The following is an 18,906-nucleotide window of genomic DNA, read 5'->3' as shown; positions in this document are numbered from 1 at the left end:
TGAAAGCGGTTGAAGATAAACGTTGATGAGGTGGTAACCAAACTCTGGTAAAGTGGTCGAAGATAAACGTTGAGGGGTGGTAACCAACAATTCCGAGGGACTCAGAATACCGACTTGGGCATTTACATCGCCCGCAAAGATCACGATGTCAGGACTTCTTGCTTGACGAATGAGCCTGGATAATTGTCGATAGAAAATATCTTTCTCAATGTCAGAGCTGCAGTGCGTTGCGGTGTAAGCTAACACATTACAAACCAAGCCAACACTATAAAGAGTTACCGTTTTTTTGTCGAAACGTACCGAGCCTCATTAAACTGGATAACCAGAGGGCACAAAGACAACTGTACACTGAGATCCAACCCAGAAAAGCACGTTTAGCTTTGGGGCTGAGTGCAAATCCCACGCCACATATTCCACAAGTTGTCGCTTCTGGATCACGGGACACACAGAGGGAGAAATGCGCAAGGGTAGGGCATTATTGTCCCACTCCTGATACGACTGCGCACGGCAGGTGCCCCTTAAACAGCGACGGACTCTTTGGTTTTAAAAGTATTTTTACTGCATTTCATAATGCACCGGCGGTCACCGTCAACCGTTGGGCGATTGGAGTGTGCGGTTTTTGGGGCCGACCTTTTCTAACCCATTGTCTGGAGGGAACACCTCACTGCCTTCACTCTTGTCCCAGAGGACTGTTCGACTTTACCCTCAGACCACCCTGATTACTCGTAGTACAAAGTCTTGCCGCTCTTAATCTGACTGCTCTACTTTGGCCTTCCTGGCATGATTGCACCTCGTGGAATGAAGTTCCAGTCAGTGTAGCCCGCGGATCATTGGGGCCAGAGGACTGTTCGACTTTACCCTCAGACCACCCTGATTACTCGTAGTACAAAGTCTTGCCGCTCTTAATCTGACTGCTCTACTTTGGCCTTCCTGGCATGATTGCACCTCGTGGAATGAAGTTCCAGTCAGTGTAGCCCGCGGGATCATTGCGGCATTCAATCCCGACCACGATGTCAAGGTGGCAGCTTTGGATTGTGTGTTAGATCGAGAGTTTTAGGTATATGTGAACCGTTTTGTATTTCGCGTTAGAAGCGTGCTGAAACAAGTGGTAATGTTTAAGAGACCCCCTTTAGATTGTTATCCTGCGCACTGGCAACATCATGTAATCGCCTTATCAACGCGCACAATTGATCAGTCTTTCGCTACGACTGAAAAACTCGATTGGAGATAGTGCCCTGGTGTTCGAACGCAGCCCATTGACTGTCAGTGTTTTCAATTAAAACATAGTGCCAATACTGTAGAATTCGCTTTTATTTTTTTCTAGAGCTCAGCCGGTTATGTTCTTGTTTATCGCCGCCGAGATAACGAATGCCGTACGCCATCCACCATACCTACGACCTCCGACAACCATCCAGTTCTCAACAACGGCAACGCTTCAAACAGCCATTTAGATGCCGATGATATGGACCTCGGGAGCCAACCAACCGTCTATCGTCGTCCTATCCCTCAATACATTAACGATGATGATCTCACAAACGTTGAATAGTTTTGCCACTGTATAACTTTTCAGCTTTTGTGTCACATGCCGTACCGGCGACCGCTTCTTGAGCAACTTGAATGGTCAAAACCCTCAGATTCAAAACCGAGTTTTCGACATCTTGTGGACGTCAAGCCCTCGAAGTGATCTGTTAGACAGCAACTCATCTAATCCCTCCCTAACCACTCCTCTTGTTCGTAATTTGATTCCATTTTTTGAGTCGGACCTGTTTCCAGATTCGCTCACTTCCATATTTTGCGGCTTTCAGTGGCTTGTTTTCACTCGTCAAGCCCCTTGCTGATCCTTCAATGGAAGTTCTAGAAGTTGCACCATTTTGTCGAAAACTCAACTCCATTTTCGACCGGTACACACGTCTCTACTGACGAACTCAGGTCCTTGTTTTCTCTCTATGGTTGTTTGGGCCCGGGTACATTTCACCGTTCGTAGGTAAACGGTTCCTCTTGATGCGAGGCTGTGTCGTTAGTAGGACTTTCTGCCGGACAATGATAGTCGCTCCTTGAGGGCTGACAAGAACCATTTCCTCATTTGCCATGTGAAGGGTGGGACCAACCCACGGCCAAGGTTCCCTGATCTCCACGTACACCATAAATCGGAAGAAAATCCTCTATATGACCACTCCGTTTACAGCCTTGTTGCTTCACACCGCTGTTCAAAGTGAAACTGTAGCTCGGCTAAGTGAACGTGGACTATGGCGTTCTTGGTGACGCGCCGGTAGGATAACTGTTACAGACAGCTTTAAGCTGACTTTTGAGCTATCAATTTGTGAGAGCAATCCTAAATGCGCACTCAGTGATTACGTTTTTACGCATGCTCCTGTAGCAGTAATCGTTCCTTCCAAGAGACTGTGGCTACGTACCTTCCTGTAAACGGTACCTCCTGCCTCGTTTCGCACCATAACTGGGTATTTGGAACTGTTTCAAAGCACCATTCTTGCTGCGAAAAACCAACCTACCTGAATTGTCCAGGTGACCCGACGATTTTCATCACGACGTAAACTTACTTTCAAACGTATGTCCATTGGTGCTTTTAACCGCTTGGATTTTTAAAATGTCTGCGGTGGGATGTCCTACTCACTCAGAATAATTTGTGAGATGTCTTTTAAGAATTGATGGAAGGCGGATGAGGTACGCCTTTCGGTTGCAAACTTGAACGGTCACTCAGAGAGTATGTGGACAACCAACTTATTTTTAGCTTGTAGACATACAGGGGAACCCTACAGACATACAATAGAAGGAAAACCGTTTGTGTAGTGGTGATATACCAACCAACATGTTTTTGAAGTGACCGTTTGAGCATGAAGGCCGAGGGCCAGTGAGGGGTGGTTTGAACGGCCAAATATTTCCAGCGATCGAAGTGCTCTGTGTAGTGTTATCTGTCAAAGGTACTGAAGAAGCTGAAAAATCCTCAGTAAGAAACCGTATTAATCTGGTGAGATGAGAACGTAAGAGAAGCAAACTGTGCTGAATTGGATGGAGTGGTCTGAGTGAAAGAGGAGAGTTGGTAATGCGTTGAAACTACGCACTGATGATGTCTCCTCGTACGGTGACGAAGCGTTTGCAAGCCAATTACCAAGCTCGGCGAACAGATCAACAGCCACCTGATCAACAACTAAGATAGAAGAGAGTTTAAGGCGGGTCGTCAGTTACTTTTTCCATAATCGTTCAGCTGATGCAGAAGAGGATAGCTGGTAGTTAAAATGGCACCTTGGATCGATCAGCATACTTCGGGCTTAAGAACAGTTGCTCAGGAATTGTCATTTGCTTTGGTGCGTGAATGGGGATGCCACCGGAGATTTGTAGGGCTGAGGTACCGTGTTCATCATTCACAGGAGCCTCGTATATTGGAAAAGGAATTTTTTAGGTCTCTGTCCAAATGTGTAATAGTCTTTTGTCATGTTGGTTTTATGAGCTGGTCGCGGTGGGACTCTGCCTGTGGACAGTGAGGTAGTCGACATATTTTTTGCCGTGGGGTTCCATGATAAGATTGAAACCTATCTGACAGACATGAGAAAAAACCTCAGAGTAGCCTGAAGTAGCGGCTTTCAACATGCTGAGCGTGTCTGAGATATGGAGGTTTTTTATACGTAACGGAATGCTGAAGACCACAAAGAGGGCGGTTTATAAACGCAAGCATGGGAACTTGTAATCGGTTTCCCATAAAGGAGCTCCTAGTTGTTGACATTGCTGCCCGGCTGAATATGGGCTAGTTACAAATTATGATGAGGATAACGGAGCTGTTGTTCCTTTGAAGCTACCGGACATCAGTATCGAAAAGCACAAGTGTGTTGAAGTTAGGACTAAGTTCTCTAAGTGGGCAGATCTGACAACAAGAACTCGGTCACCCTATGTATCTTTGCTACGGTTACACCCACGGGTTGACATTTGAAGACGTGATTCCTGTGATTCAAGTCTACATCACTGACCTACGATTAACTTGCGTACACCCCTCGTTATCTTTCGCTTCACTGCGTCCTAGAACGCATATGATCACTGAATTCCACCATGGCATCATCGCTGTATACATGAATCTCTCATTATCGCCAATGGGACTAATTGAACAACTGGTAAGTTCACTTTCATAACGGTAAGAATTCAGCTTCAGCGCAGACACCGACCGGTCATGGATTAATCAGACACCTGGTGAGTTAGCTTGTGTAAACTTGTTTAATTATGTGTTTCCAAAGATATTGCCGAATACGTACATAAGTTATTATTGTTAAGTATAATACAATATATACAATATAACTAAGAAGGCATTAGAAAAACTGTGGTCCACAACAAGCTGGCGATAGAAACACTTGGAAATCGAACTTCACAATACCGCTTTCACATGAAGAACTGATCTTGTTTTTCCAACAGCAGCAGGCAAAAGTTGAAGAGTCTCAGTTGAGGTTAGTCGAAGCAATCCTTCACAAATCGGAAATTCGTAGCCCAGCCACAAGTGAAACGCAGGAATATTCCGTTGACGCTGTTGCAAACAGCATATCTGAGTTTTACTAAAGTGCAGAATCCAACTCCACCTTCGAATCATCGTTCCGAAGATACCAAGACATTTTTCGGACAGAATTTGTGAATTTGGATGATGTTTGGAAGTCACGACTGTTGCTCCGGGAGCTCGGGACAAACGAGCACGACAAATTTATTAATTTGATTCTCCTTAAAGCCCCAAAAGACTTTTCCTTTTATGAAATTGCACATCTTTTGAAAGGTAATTTTTGCAAACCGTCTTCTTTACTGAACGTTGTTTGAAGGTGCTTAAATCGGACAGTGATGACTATCTTACCTATACAGGCCTGGTGAACCGTTGGTGTGAAATAGTCAAACTCAGGGAAATGGCAGAGGATCAATTTAAATGTCTCACCGTTATCTATGGGCCACAGTCGCCACGAGATGTCGAAATCCGAACTCGATCGCTGAGCAACATTGAGCAGGATCCATCAATCAACCTCCAAACGGTTACCCCGCAGTGCCAACGTTTACTTAATCTCAAGCACACTATAGCCACGATAGAACGCAATATTCTGTCCCAGTCTGGCCATGTGCACACCGTTTCAGTGATTATTTAAAGGCCAGGTGCGAGAAATCAATCGGTGTAGTTCAGTAAGTCACCTTCGCTTTGCTGGTCGTGCAATGAATGGCACTTCGTCCGTTTCTGCCCTTACAGGAAGCATCAGTGTCAAAGGTGCCACAAAACAGGACACAAAGAAGAATGTTGCCGCACAGCGTCCTCTGAACAAGGCCATAAAACATTCAAGCGAATAGTGCGTCCTTCAAAGCCGCACACGAAACGAGTACTAGCTGCTTTCAACCCGGATTGGAAACGCCAGAGGAAATTTGTGTCAGTTGACATACCTGTACGCCTACAACTTGATACCGCTTCCGACATCACAATCGTTTCCAAAGATATCCGGAAAATAATGAATAAACCTCTTTCCAAACCAACAAATAGTGTTGCTCTTTTTATTGGAAAATGTTGCCTCAATCATTCAATTTATGGGCTACAAACCGTGTGTCATAGCCACATTGGTTCCAGCTGTTGCAGTTTCGATCACCGGAAAACAGGAAAGTGGAACAGACAACCAAGCCTTGGAGCCAAAGGCATGTTCAGTTTCTTTAGAAATCGGGTAGCTACGTACTGAAGGTGACAGCTTTGATGCACGAGCGCCACTGACTGCGCGATTGGGCCATTTCCGCTAATGTCATTAAACACTGATGATTTGAGTCCCGGGGTCCCCATCCAGGAAGGCGGCAGTTACCCACCAAACTTAGCTTACTGGTTAGTGTTTTCTTACTTCGTTACCAGGTCATACTCTGCCAACTCTCGGTCACTTCCACTCAGCAAAGGGCTGAGAAAAAGAGCTCTGTGATGAGGACGATCTTCACGCATGCGAAGTACATGTCCCAACCAGCTCAGCCTATTAAGGGTGAGTGATTCATCTATCGCGGAAGGGTTCCTTCTTCCTGTGATCATCCGGCATACCTCAGCATTACTAATCCGATGTTCCAACTCATACAGCTGCCCAGTAAACAAACTTATCTACGATGTCGATTGGCTCATGCGCAAGCATGAGGTGTGGGTTTGATCCCATTTGTTCTTGTAGCAGCAACTTACACGTAGGTGTGAAGCGCATGCCAAACCGTGCAACAGAGGTATTTGGTTTATTCGAAATCGTTAACATTTGGGAAGGATCTGAGCCAAGCAAAGCAATACTGTCCGCATACTCAACGTCTGTGAGGGAACGTCCCGGGAGCCTTTCGACTCCCGAGATTTCAGGGGCAGGCAGAGGAATTTCAAGCAAACTACCAGTAGCAAAGTTGAATAGGAATGGGGAAAGAAAACAGCCTTGTCTTGCACCACTGGATGTGGTGAACTCAGGCGATAGCTTCCCGTATACTCGTACACGCCTACAGGAGTTCGTATACAGTGCCATCATAAGGGAGACAAATTTGGTAGGCACACCTTAGATCGCTAGACACTGCCCAAGTTGCGGTGGTCACGGGTTGTTTTTGATGTTCCATTCAGGCCCGCTGGTTTCTTCCAGCAGTTGCGTTGCAGGAGACCAGCAAAACCTTCCTTTCTGAAGTACTCAGTCCACCGATTTTGGAAGGAGGGGAACAATTGCCATTCCGTCTTTCTCGCCTACTTTTTCAATGAGACTAATCTTCTTTTGACCACTTCATCATCAGTTCAAAGAGGTCGCGGCTGTTTCCTGCATCGCAAGCCTTTTCCACCTCCAGAGCATTCGAACTCTGCAGCGTTCTCCGTCATTCTTTAAGCTCCGGATTATCCGGTGTTTGAGGTATTAGCCCACGCCATCTGGACATTCTGGCAGCAATATGATCTGATCTCGATAACATCTAATGTTCACTTAGTCGAGTCAGATGGCCAGGATAAACAGTTCTGACAGCCGAGGACGTAGCTTCTTTAATTTTCATCCATTCGATCTCAGAGCAGTCGTCGTCCTCCGCTTTACTGTGTTTCCAGTAGCTTTTAGCCAGATCAGCCCGATACTCTTCAGCTACTGAAACTTGTCGAATTTGGTGAACGGAGCTGCTCTCTTTCGGCTCGCGTTGTTCTGGCAAGGAACAGACAATGATCCGCACAAAATGAAGGAGCCCCTCTCCATTATCCGTACACTCAGCATCGACTCCAAATCGACCACCTAACTGTGGTTCTTCCGGACTTAGTCGTCCAACTTGCACATTCATATCATCAGCCAGGACTACTATATCCGTCCTTCTTGCCGACCGAAGCAGTCTCCACAGATCTCGATAAAACTCGCCCTTCTCAGTTTCGGAACTGTTATCTGTCGGAGCGTATGCTGATACGACAAACACTGTTTACCACATCAACCTGCGTTAATCTTGAGACAACCGCACAGCACGAAGGGGACTGTTTACTGGGATCCAGTCCAGTAAGGCACTTTCAGACTTGGTGCTGAGTGCAACTCCCATATCGTAGGTACTACGAGCCATTGCGTCAGGATTACCAGATTCCCGAAGAGTGAAATGTGGAACAACTGGGCTCGTCCTAAGCGAGTTGAGCAGTACGACCGAAGTGGGGTCTTGTATGCGTGTTTCGGAGACACAACATACATCGATAGAGAGGGAACGTAAGGTTTCATCAAGGGTTGCCTGTTGTCAAATCTGACATACAGTATGGACATTGAAGGCTGGAACGTGGATAAGATCTTTTGAAGTTATCTTTTGAGGTTACCAGGTTATTATTTTTTCTGGACGATCGTTGAGACATGGAACAGTGGCTAGAAGGTTGGCAGATGGGTTGATAGCATTGAATTGTACGATGGGTGTGGAAGGAATGAGGGGGAAGGCCGATTAACGGAGGCTTGCAATGGCAAATGATACTTCCCGGTTGCCCGGGTCGAAGAACGGGTTTAGTTGAGGTACCCCAAATTGAGCCTTTGATTCAAAATCTGACTCGCGAGACAGTGGGACTATGTGGAGTTTTGTGAGGGGACCCTGACCCTAACCTATGATTCAAGAGTCTGGACCGCCGGGCAGCGGTTGTTAGGGTTTTCTTTGGGGACCCTTCCAGGGGCCAATGACTTAGCAGTCTGACCTACTTGACTGTATGGGGCCGGTCTGCCGCGACGGCACAGGGAGTGGGGCATTACTGTCTCACTCCTGATGCGGTTGCGCACAGCAGGTGACTTTTAGGCAGCACCGGGTTCTTTGGTTTTAAAAGTACTTCGACCGTATTGCATAACGCGCCCCGGTGGTCACGGTCGACCGTTGGACAATGTGAGTGTGCAGTTTTTAGATCCGACCTTTTCTCATCCGTCCCTCCTCGGGAGAAGTCAGCATCATTACTTCCATAAATATAGACATGCTGGTCGCATTACTGCCTTTGCGCTCCCATCGCAGGGTAGTGTGCGAATTTGCCTCTAGGCCGCCTCGTAATACGATTAATAATAACACATAAGAACACACAGCATATGGTCTCGCTGCCCTGGATCGGGCTGCTCCCCGTTAAACTTTCTGGCATGGTTGTACCTTTACGAACCAAGTTCCAGCCGGCATGGCGCGCAGGATCATTTCAGCACAGAAGCCCGGCCACGGCGACAAGGGAACCGCCTTTGGTCGCGATATATTACCTGGCCAATGTATCACATTTGCACCTCCTTGGCCTGAACTAGACAGACTGACCGAAGCTGATGGAAATCCCTGTGAACACAGCTTAATAAATTCGGTTGTTTCATAAAACTCAGAATGGGTAGAACAACTTTTGGAACCTCATTCGTGTGTGTTCAAAGTCACCTTCGGATGCGCTCACGACTCTGCTGGAGCATCTCTGTGGTTTCACCAGGAGAGCCGAGTTCTTGTGTATAAGAACACTTCTAGACTCAGGTCCCTCGGTTCTGAAGACCAATTCTGTGCATTTATTTACCTCTTGTGTGTCAGAGCCAACCTGACCAACCTAAAACTTAACTGCAGTTTCACAAAGCACTTGAGAGTGCGCCTGGTTTTTAATGTGCCGCTGTGCCACGGACCAACACCTGAGCTGACTGAAGAGGCACAGGGTTTCCCCGTGATATGTCGATTGTATGAACTGGATGCTGTTATTGGAAACAACATTCTGCGGAGTCCCGAAGCGACTGAACAATTTCTTGAGCTTCTCAGTTGCTGTGGCAATGGTGAGACCCGCAATGTTTCATCCACTCGCCACGAGGGTCTTTCAAGAGCTGCGAGTTTTTCAGTCACATGTGAAGATGAGGCGCTCCCACGACAGCAGGGAAGTTCTCACGGGTCACCTAGATGCCCCACTGCAAGTAGGGCTTGGCGACCAGTTTAATCTGGAAGTCCACCAGAGGTTAGTGGTTGTAACTTTGAGCGAAAATCCCCAGCGTCCTTCTCAGTGAACACAAATCATATAACCACTGACCGCAGTCACTCATCTAAAAGTCCGGAAAACTGAATGAATTGGATATCGGGGCCCTGAGTAGAAAGTCCTTTTTGTAGCCTTTTTGTTTTAATGAATCGTTGATTAAATGTGTCGCGCATTGCGCTGAGCCTGGTTCTCACCAGCTGAGTTGCTACCCGCGCAAGCATGCGATCCATGCACAAGCCAGCAAGCTGATTGGTTGGCTGCTCACAAACTAACAAGCGTTCGCAGAAGCCAACAAAAAAGTGTCACATGTTTGAGGCGCATAGAACAAGGAAAGATGGACTGTCAGTGCAAACGAGAAAATAGCATGAAACAATTCAGCGATTTCACTCCAGGAGATCTTTGCTTCTCTGCGTCAAGTGTTTGCAATTGTATGCCTATAAAATAAGCAAACTTGACATCACGAAACGTATCCACATACCTGCCTTTCTTTACACTACTTTTTCTGGCTGCCCACATCACTCCTCCTAATGAAAGCTTGACAGTAATTGGACATTTGTGTTTTCGGAAACCTCGATTCAAACTTAACTGTAGTTTTGGATATGTATGCATATTTAAGACTTTTCGCACTCGGAACGTTAAGTTGCTTTCATCTTAGTTAGTCATATTGTATTCAGTATATGACTTAGCAAAGGCAGTAGGATCCTATGAAGAAATGTGCTAACCGAGAAAGTCGAAAAGAAGTCGATTGGCGTCTCCTGGATGTGAAGCGCGAATCGGCAGGCCTGCTCTCAAGCTTATCTCACTCAGGCACCGAGCCACCAACTGATATTGGTGCAAACCTCTGCTAGGCATCTGCGCACCGCACGTGGTATTCGTATATTTTGGTATGAATCACGTGACTAGGAACTGCCAATCATTTGCTTCAGTTTGGCTTGTGCATGAATCAATAACCACCAGCGCACTGGTTGCTATATTTCGTTCAATTTTGAGACGTTCGTCGACCAGTGTAAACGAAATATACCACACTCATTTAACGGTTTTCATTTACTTAAATTATTCTCAGAATTATAGGCGTACTGAGGATTGAGGCACATGTGATGTCGTTCCAGAAAGCAAAAAAATTTCTCTAGTCTGTTTATTCTGTTGGCGCGCCAGTGTGTGCGCGCACAGATACGGGTGTAATAAATCCTAAAATTTCAGGAAGTATAACCCCACATCCAGCGCAGTCTGATAAGTCAATATCCAGTGCGCTAATATTATGCCCGCACACTCAGTAGGCAGGTCGCCGGTGAAACCACTGGTGCCAAATAGGGGTGGCTCATTATGCATGCTACTGATGGCTACCTTAGGCTAAATTTGGCAACTTAAGTTAAAATACATACAAAATTCACACTAAAATTACAGCCGGTAGGTAACTCAACATGCTAAGGGAGAATTCACGGAGGGGTCGGACAAGTGAGTTTCTAAAGTCCTCTGAACGCGTCGTTTTTTAAACTATTGAATATTGAAAATGTTCTACCATGTTTCCGCAAAAATGGCCCAGTCACTACCAAAATAACGTCCCGCGGACACCATAGTGCTACGCAAAGTAGGTCTGTGGCTCCGTGTCTGAGGCGCCGTCGCTGAGTTTCAGCACTTCACGGAACCGGATAGCTTAAGAATAAGCTTCTAACGACATGTTAACGATCAATAATATTTTTCCGTGAAGCTCATGAGTTTGCGCAACGTCTGTTTGACAGCTAACATGCGTAGTGAACCAACCCTGCTCAACCCTGTGCCTAACATCAGTGGTGTCAGTCTACACGAGTCGTCGGCAGAACAGATTTGGCCAATTATCGCCGCTGGAGGGAAGAACACTGCACGGAACAGGATAGCTCAGTAAGGGTGAAGGTGCGAAGGGTATCAAATTTCTAATAATCAATACAGCGCGTGATGCTGTTCGAAGGCATGCCCCCTCCGAGTACTAGGGCGCGTCGTGCTCACCAAACGTCTGCCAAATGACTGTTCTTCCATCCAGTGGCGATAATTGGCCAAAACTGTCCTCTCCAGGACTCGTATAGACTGAAACCACCGATGTTAGGCACATGGTTGAGCAGTGTTGGTTCACTACGCATGTTAGCTGTCAAACAGACGTTGCGCAAACTCATGAGCTTCACGGAAAAATATTATTGATCGTTAACATGTCGTTAGAAGCTTATTCTTAAGCTATCCGGTTCCGTGAAGTGCTGAAACTCAGCGACGGCGCCTCAGACACGGAGCCACAGACCTACTTTGCGTAGCACTATGGTGTCCGCGGGACGTTATTTTGGTAGTGACTGGGCCATTTTTGCGGAAACATGGTAGAACATTTTCAATATTCAATAGTTTAAAAAACGACGCGTTCAGAGGACTTTAGAAATTCACTTGTCCGACCCCTTCGTGAATTTTCCCTTTGCATGTTGTGTTACCTAAATTCTGTTATTTTTCTTATAATAATAATAAATATATTCCTAACTTGTGGGTAGCATATCGTCCGACATGATCATGCGTTTACAGTCAAGCTGGGGTATGACAGGGCGGTTTGCGGGTAGTGGGGATTGCGCGAAAAGAGGACAATGTCATAAAGAGTGGGAAGTGCTCGATTAAATAATGATACTGTGTTTCTCTTGCAACTTTTAGGGAAAAGTGGGCATGGGGCCCGACTAATTCAAAGATTCAGTCGGCTGATATGAACTAAAACTGGAAAACCATTTCTGGCCATGAGTGACCTTGGGCGGTTAAGTAAACGGCCGGAGTCGCAACAAGTAAATATGGAGGTGGAGATTGGATACTTCCAATCGGGAGAACATGGTGAGTTTCGTCTCGAAAATATGGTGCAATCTGCGAACAAGCAGACTCACTGGTTGCACTGTTGTAGGGAAGTCAGGTGCAGGGGTTTGCTTGGATTGGGACGCAGAGATAGTTGAATTCTGTATCTAGTTCAGCTTATGGTCATCGGGTCATCATCCGATTTCCCAACCGAATAATACAGCGTATCCTGACTGCGTTTCGAGGTACGTTGCATTCCTGGCCGTACATCAACCGAAAATGAGCCATACACGCACAGTCCGGAATGGTTCACTTCGGTAATGTGACAGACAACCGATTGGAGAACGCGAACGGGCGCCCTGAAGTTCGGGCGCACCACTCAGACGTGTTGGAGCATGCCATTCAAAAGGTGTCCTGGCACGCCGAGTGGCTCATGCGGGAATTTGAGATGCATACGTCGTACCACTGCGACAGGCGGCAAATCCTGGAGGGTGACACCTACGTTCTAAACGTAGTCTGTCGAATGACGATGTATGCATGCTCTCTTGTTTTGAGGCACCTGGGTCCGCGACTGCCGCGGCTACCCTATGAAAGTGTCATAACAAACAAGGTGAGGTCGAGCTACGTAAACTAACTTACAGTTTGTGGTGCAAACGCCCAGATGCTCCCAGACTGTCGACACCTGTGCTGGAGAATGCACACGCCCTTTCTATCAAGCGATGTGGCTCCCCTGCGTACACCTGTTTTCTGTATTTCGAGACCAGTCCGTTCCAAGCAGTAAGAACTATTCATCGTTGACTTTTTCTTAGCTTGCTTCCCAATCCACCAACTATGACTGTCGGATGAAAACCCACCGGATCAAGGTGTATACCTTACACTTTTTCCCAAACCACCGCCGACAGCTTTCGACGGTCTTCGTACACAACTGAGTCGGGTGATGGATAAGCTTCATAGGCTGGAGCCCAGGAGGGCCACCACCATATTCAAGCGGTTGATTGTTCAGAGACAAATCCTGCCGCGTCAAGCCTCAAAGTATGCAACCGACGACCTGCCGTTGGTGGTCGACGATACTGCATCTCAACCCAGATGGTGGTCTGGAAACACTGACTTTGGGTTCTGTTTGCTAGGTGACCGGCCGACTACTACCAGTGACCACTGGTGTGTAACGGATATCTTGTCATATCACGCCGACCGTTGTGACGGTGAACCTTGTCCACGGTGTGGTGTTGCCCTTCAGGCTTGTCCCAAAGGTGAGTCCACATTAAAAATAAATCACTTTTGGTTCTTAGCTCCGGGCCCATCCAGGAAACGCTACCCGGTTCGCGAAGAGGGCGTCTTATGATGTTGATCTGAACCGAAGCACAGAGTCCCAGCACAGTGTGTCTCGTAAGCCTGTGTGCGTTTGTGTTTTCGGGTTCACAGAGGAACTACTCGACAGCCGTGAGTCACTGACTGACAACTACTAACTCTGTAGAGCGCCAGCTAGTTGAAAGAGACGAAGATGATTTCATGTGACCCATCGGCTCCGGACAGTCGGCATGGTGATGAAATCCCATGCATTTCATGAAAGTCTCATATTTCTCGAGAGCTGCAGTAAACAGGCATGCGAAATAACCACTGAAGATGGCATTATGTGGACAGGCATCTACGACCGCACAGTCGCTGGAGTGAATTTTGGGGTAAGTATCTCTACCAGATTGCCGGTCGCCCAACTTATGGTGATATTTCGATAACCTTAATTATATGTTCCTCTAATTTTAGGACTTCAACGGCCAAATGATCACGCCTCACGAAGAAGAAAATGCGCCTCCCAGAAGGACATGTAAATTTTAAAACAACCAGTATACCTCAAATTTCAATGACGTTCGTTTTGAGCCTTTTCTCGGTTACAGATGGATGGGTGCGCTACTTCGTTTGGCATCGTGTACCCCTAGCCGCATGTTAGTCGTTTGCGTCGGTTAAAATCGTTTAGCTGTCCGCCATGATTGATGGTCCATGTTCCTAATCGATAAACCTTGAGGTCTTTCTAGCATAATTCGCAACCTATATTGGAAAACTCTGGGGTTTGCCAGCAAACGTGCACGACGTTTAGCAAATAATCAGCGTGCACTACGGAGTTTTTACTGGCAAAAAGAACCATCGACCAAAATTTGTTTGCACGAATGCGCCTACGCATACGTTGCACCTCCAAGGGCCATTTAGACTCTAGAATGTTGAGGAAATTCGTTCCGGTGGAAAAATACCTGAAAGTTACGTTCACTGTACGTGAGTCGGCGTTTTCCACAATTCGTGATTTTTTTATCATCAGGTAACGTATTCACCGTCGGTGGTCTTTATTGACCTTGAGAATCCGCTCACTTAAACAAATCGCCATCGTAAATTACTCTCAATAATACAGGATCATGTACATATACATAGAAAGTCCGAAAATGTCGTAGATTTCGATAAATCAGTCTCATTGTGGGATTAGCCAGCGGCCATTCCTGTTCATCCAATCATCCTAAGATGAAATGCATGACACGTTGGAGCTGATACCTTTAAACGTCGGCTAGTATCAAGCTATCGTTGTTCTCTCAGATATTAGAAGAAACGTCAGACCTTTTGAAAAAGTTGGTTGTACGACTAGGGTGTGCAGAGCAATGCCTCAGTTCGAGTGCGTCTGCGCAAAAAGTACGGAAGTGCAGCCAGGAGGAGATACACCGAATGACCAGGTCGAAGGATTTGGATGCTCTTCTTATCAGATTGTTGGACGCGAAATACCGCGAAGTCAGTGATCACCTTGACCCCGATCCATACTTTATTGATAAAAATATTTATCCTCCAAAATTGATCTGCTGTGGCCCCTGTCTTTCTGTCAGGATCATGCATGCGCTTTTCGCCCCTGAGTTCGCAGGTCAAAGAGCAAAAACAAAAGGCCTATCTCATGCAGAGTTATCAGGGTTGATAAAGGGTGAGGTTACTGTTTTACACTGATACTTCAGATGCGATGTACCCTCTAACACACTCGAGTATCGCACTGGACCTCATTTAGAAATCAATTCAGTCTTGGTTCAGGGGAGCCTTTGATCGGATCCCTGGAAATCGGAAGCTGCAACTTTTGAGGGCCATACTGCAGTGAATCTACAAACATCTATGATTATAATATAATATCAATAATACATTCACATTTTGCACTTATCTTTTCATCCTCTGAACATGCAGCATGTTGTAGTTAGCAAGACGCGGTTGGTAATTAGGTGCGGTGTTCGGTTACAATACACATACCTTGAGGCCAGGTGTTCAGACCAACTACTGTGTAAAGCAATCAGTTAGCCGGAATAATGCCTAGATCGGTTTGTGGCTGCAACTTTAAGCCTTCTTCGGCTGAAAGGGGTTTTCGAAATTTTTCAAAGGAAGCCAAGAAAAAGTTGCGCCGAAATTTTTTGGTTGCTTCCTTTGGCTGGCCGTAGCCATCGGTGGTACCACAGGTGGTAGGTGTAATATGCCACCCCTACTGGCCAGTGACGGCGACCGGTGCTTCCACCGGCGATGGGTTGACTGGATTGTCACCAAATGCTCTTTGCAGGACTATTTCAGTGCTACTGTCTGGGGCTCCAATGGAATGATGGCACATTCAGGAAACAAATGGTATGTGTCATTTGGTGGCGGTATGTCACGGTAGTTGAATCAGGGCCTCGGTTCATCCTGCGGCTATTAATTATGGCGGTGCATGATGACCTACTGTGGCATAGACCTTGGTCCTTGGCCGGGCGGACCTTGTCAGGTGTCACTGAAAGGGTAAAACTGTTTCCAACACTGGGCGGTTCACTTCCCGTTTCTTTGCAATTCTTGCAATTACAGCGTCTTTTGATTTCTCCCCTCTCTAATCAGGGACTCAACCGTATGTTGGCCTATCCAAGGCTGGTAGTCGAGTGATTAGGAGTCATATCCCAGGATCAGAATGGGTCAACATTTGAGACATTTGGGGGCATATAATCAAATTAGCAAGAACCGCCTTACCACCAGAAAGAAAGTTAAGCTGGTGACCGTAGTACATTTTGTGGATTTTGCTGCTTGGAAACACGGTCTCTAAAACTTTATATTCTGTCCTCAGTATCATCAACAGTACGGGCAGATGAGAAGATTGAAGGTTTAGTGCTGTACATCCATGACATTTTATTTGACACAGCCTCATAATGGAAGTAGGGAAAACGTAGAATTCGTTCTTCCAAGCAGCATCCCGAAAGGACTTTTGGTGGCAGTACATCATTGAATCGTCCCAAGTTGTGTGTGGGCGATCCAATCCGATTTGATTCGTCAGCTGTAAGTCGTGTACTATTGGCACATTGGTTCCAGCTTCTGCGGTTTTGATCATCAGAAAAGGGATAAGGTAGGGCATGCAGCCAGCAATCGGAGGTGAGATGTTCAGTCAGTTCGACAACTGGGTTGCTACGCACTGAGAGCAAAAGCTTTGATGCGCGGACCCCAATGGCTGCCCGATTGATCCGTTTTCGCCAATGTCATAAACCATTGGTGAGTTAAGTTCCGGGGCCCCATCCAGAGAGGCGACAGTTGTCGACCGGCATCAGTTTACTGGTGATTGTTTTCGAACTTCGTTGCCGGCTCACACACCACCCATCTCTTAATCGCTTCCACTCAGCGCAGGACTGGTCGATCCGTTTGTGGGCGGTATACAACCACCGGTGCGGGAGTTAGGGGACCAAACATCTATTCACGCGGTGTCCAAACCGTGACGGGAACTACGTGCCAATAAGGCACTGAACAAGGAAATCTGCTGCTTTAGCAAGTCATCGGGTGGAAATTGTCTGAGCTGTTTTCGAAAGTACTCATAACCAGAATACCTGGTGCGTACATGTTTTTGACGACTGTACGTGTATGGAAATATCACGTCGCTGTCAAACGCCATTCCGGCTGCTCGCATATGTGCCGCATTTTTATCCACACAAGTTTTCACTCGGTGCTGCTAACCTACGATCTACCTGAACAAGCTAAACTGTTCACTCATAGGAGTCGACTGCGCGCTCTCTGCGAGGGCGTAAACGGACGCCAGGTTCCAATTCCATCAATGACAGAAAAGGTGCGGATCTTGTAGCCACACTACAGGGATGAGTTGTTGTAAAAGTGCCTGCCGAAAACTGTTCTATCGACGTTCAAGATAGCACAGTGGTTATAGTGCGAATCTACTAACTGAAAAATTCGTAGTTCAAACCCGACCTCTCTATCTCGACTTCCTTCTAGGCTTGGGCAACCTGGCTTAGTGCTTCCTTCGCGTGGCATGGCAACTAGGCTCCGAAAGGGTGCTGAAGCTGATTGGTTATCATTTTCCCCGGGATGACGCGGTCTGGTGAAACATATGCATCTGCAGTCGGATCGGATTGACACTCCCGGCGGTTATTTAGTAGTCCGAACACATCGGCTACAGACTGTCACATTTCAGACGGCGGCGTTTTTAACAAAGTTTTGTAGGTGCCCTGTTTTTGTCAGTTACAAGTGGTTTACATGCAATCGGCGGTGAAATTTTCTCGTTCTATGTTGGTGAACTTGATGTGGAGAAATGGACTGGTTAGCGGACCGGTCATAATGTTTCTCATCAGGAAATGCGCCCAACTTGCAGAACTTGTCTGACTTCTGATTTGCTTGCCCCATATTTACTATATGCAAAGCACGGTGACTCAACAGAATAGAGCATTATTGCTCTCCATTTCTATTGTCAGTGGAATCGTGTTAAACACTAGAGGACTGTGAATGGGCTTAACCGTGGGGCAACCAGTTTTGCAGCAAAAGTCTCCCCTGAAGTAGACCATGTTTCGAGATAAAGCGGGGAGATATCCTCGCTTGTTTATACCCGTTGTGTTCTTAATGGGTGAGTCTTCCATCGCAAGGGTTCTATGGCTGGTGTTTGAAGTCAGTTACAATAAGTGCAAAATCAGCTTGATCTAAGTTCAGCCATGTAAACGCAAGGATTTGGAGCTTCCTTCCAACAACCGCAGGATGCACTCTCCCTTATGGTATTGTCGAAAATAGCCGCTCTGCTTTTGGGTCCTTGGAAGCGGTCCAGTTCTCACCACCCCTTAGATCTTTGTAATACCGTCTGAACTACTACCAAACGCCCAGAAAATAACGCCGCTGACATCCATCAGGTAGGGCTACCATGTGGCTTCGTCGCGTTTAGGTTTCAGTGTCATTCATCGCCATAGTGTTTTCGATACTTCGATGAACCGAAGAACGAAAGATTATCCTTCTGTCACCTCCGTTTCAGACGGTGGATTCAAATCGTGTCGGTGTTGGGACGCCGCTAAGTGGAGCATGGAGGAACCGTAGTCTCAGTTGGCGCTAGGTGCTGCTGTGATCCAGTTGCGTTGGTGCAGATTGCAGGCAGCTAAAAACCTAAAGTCAGCTGAGCAAAGGCAACCATGAACTACAACCCCAGTTAGAGGCGAACTGATGCCATATCAGGCGTCAGTCATGCCCGGCGGGATGCTACCCACTAGTGGGAATAATGCTACCCACTAGTTGGGAATAAATATTATACCACCACCATAAAACAAGATAGGTGAGAAAATACATGCTATTGCTGCCGTCCGTCTTTTTACGTCCAACTTGCACGTTTTCCCCCCTACTGACTACGTTGCCACCAGCATCTTCATGGACCCACTCTCAAGAAGTGAAGAATCGGTTTGCTGTTTGCTGTTACACTTACGGTTAACTCGGCC

The 18,906-nt window shown here is 46.6% G+C and overlaps 1 protein-coding gene across 1 annotated transcript in view; it reads left to right on the top strand.

Moving 5' to 3' along the window:
• T265_13396 (hypothetical protein) overlaps nt 1–1,546 on the top strand; it is a gene marked incomplete at both ends in the record, with an annotated part of 31,705 nt that extends 30,159 nt beyond the window's left edge. Inside the window, one exon of the mRNA XM_009168704.1 lies at nt 1,325–1,546. Coding sequence (XP_009166968.1) covers nt 1,325–1,546 — 222 coding nt within the window. The remainder of the gene's footprint in view (nt 1–1,324) is intronic.
• Nucleotides 1,547–18,906: the final 17,360 nt, after the last annotated feature.

This window comes from Opisthorchis viverrini (assembly GCF_000715545.1).
Source record: "Opisthorchis viverrini unplaced genomic scaffold opera_v5_63, whole genome shotgun sequence".
NCBI lineage: Eukaryota > Metazoa > Platyhelminthes > Trematoda > Opisthorchiida > Opisthorchiidae > Opisthorchis > Opisthorchis viverrini.
Note: the sequence above shows the minus strand (reverse complement) of the source record. Positions and strands in the feature narration are given on the sequence as shown.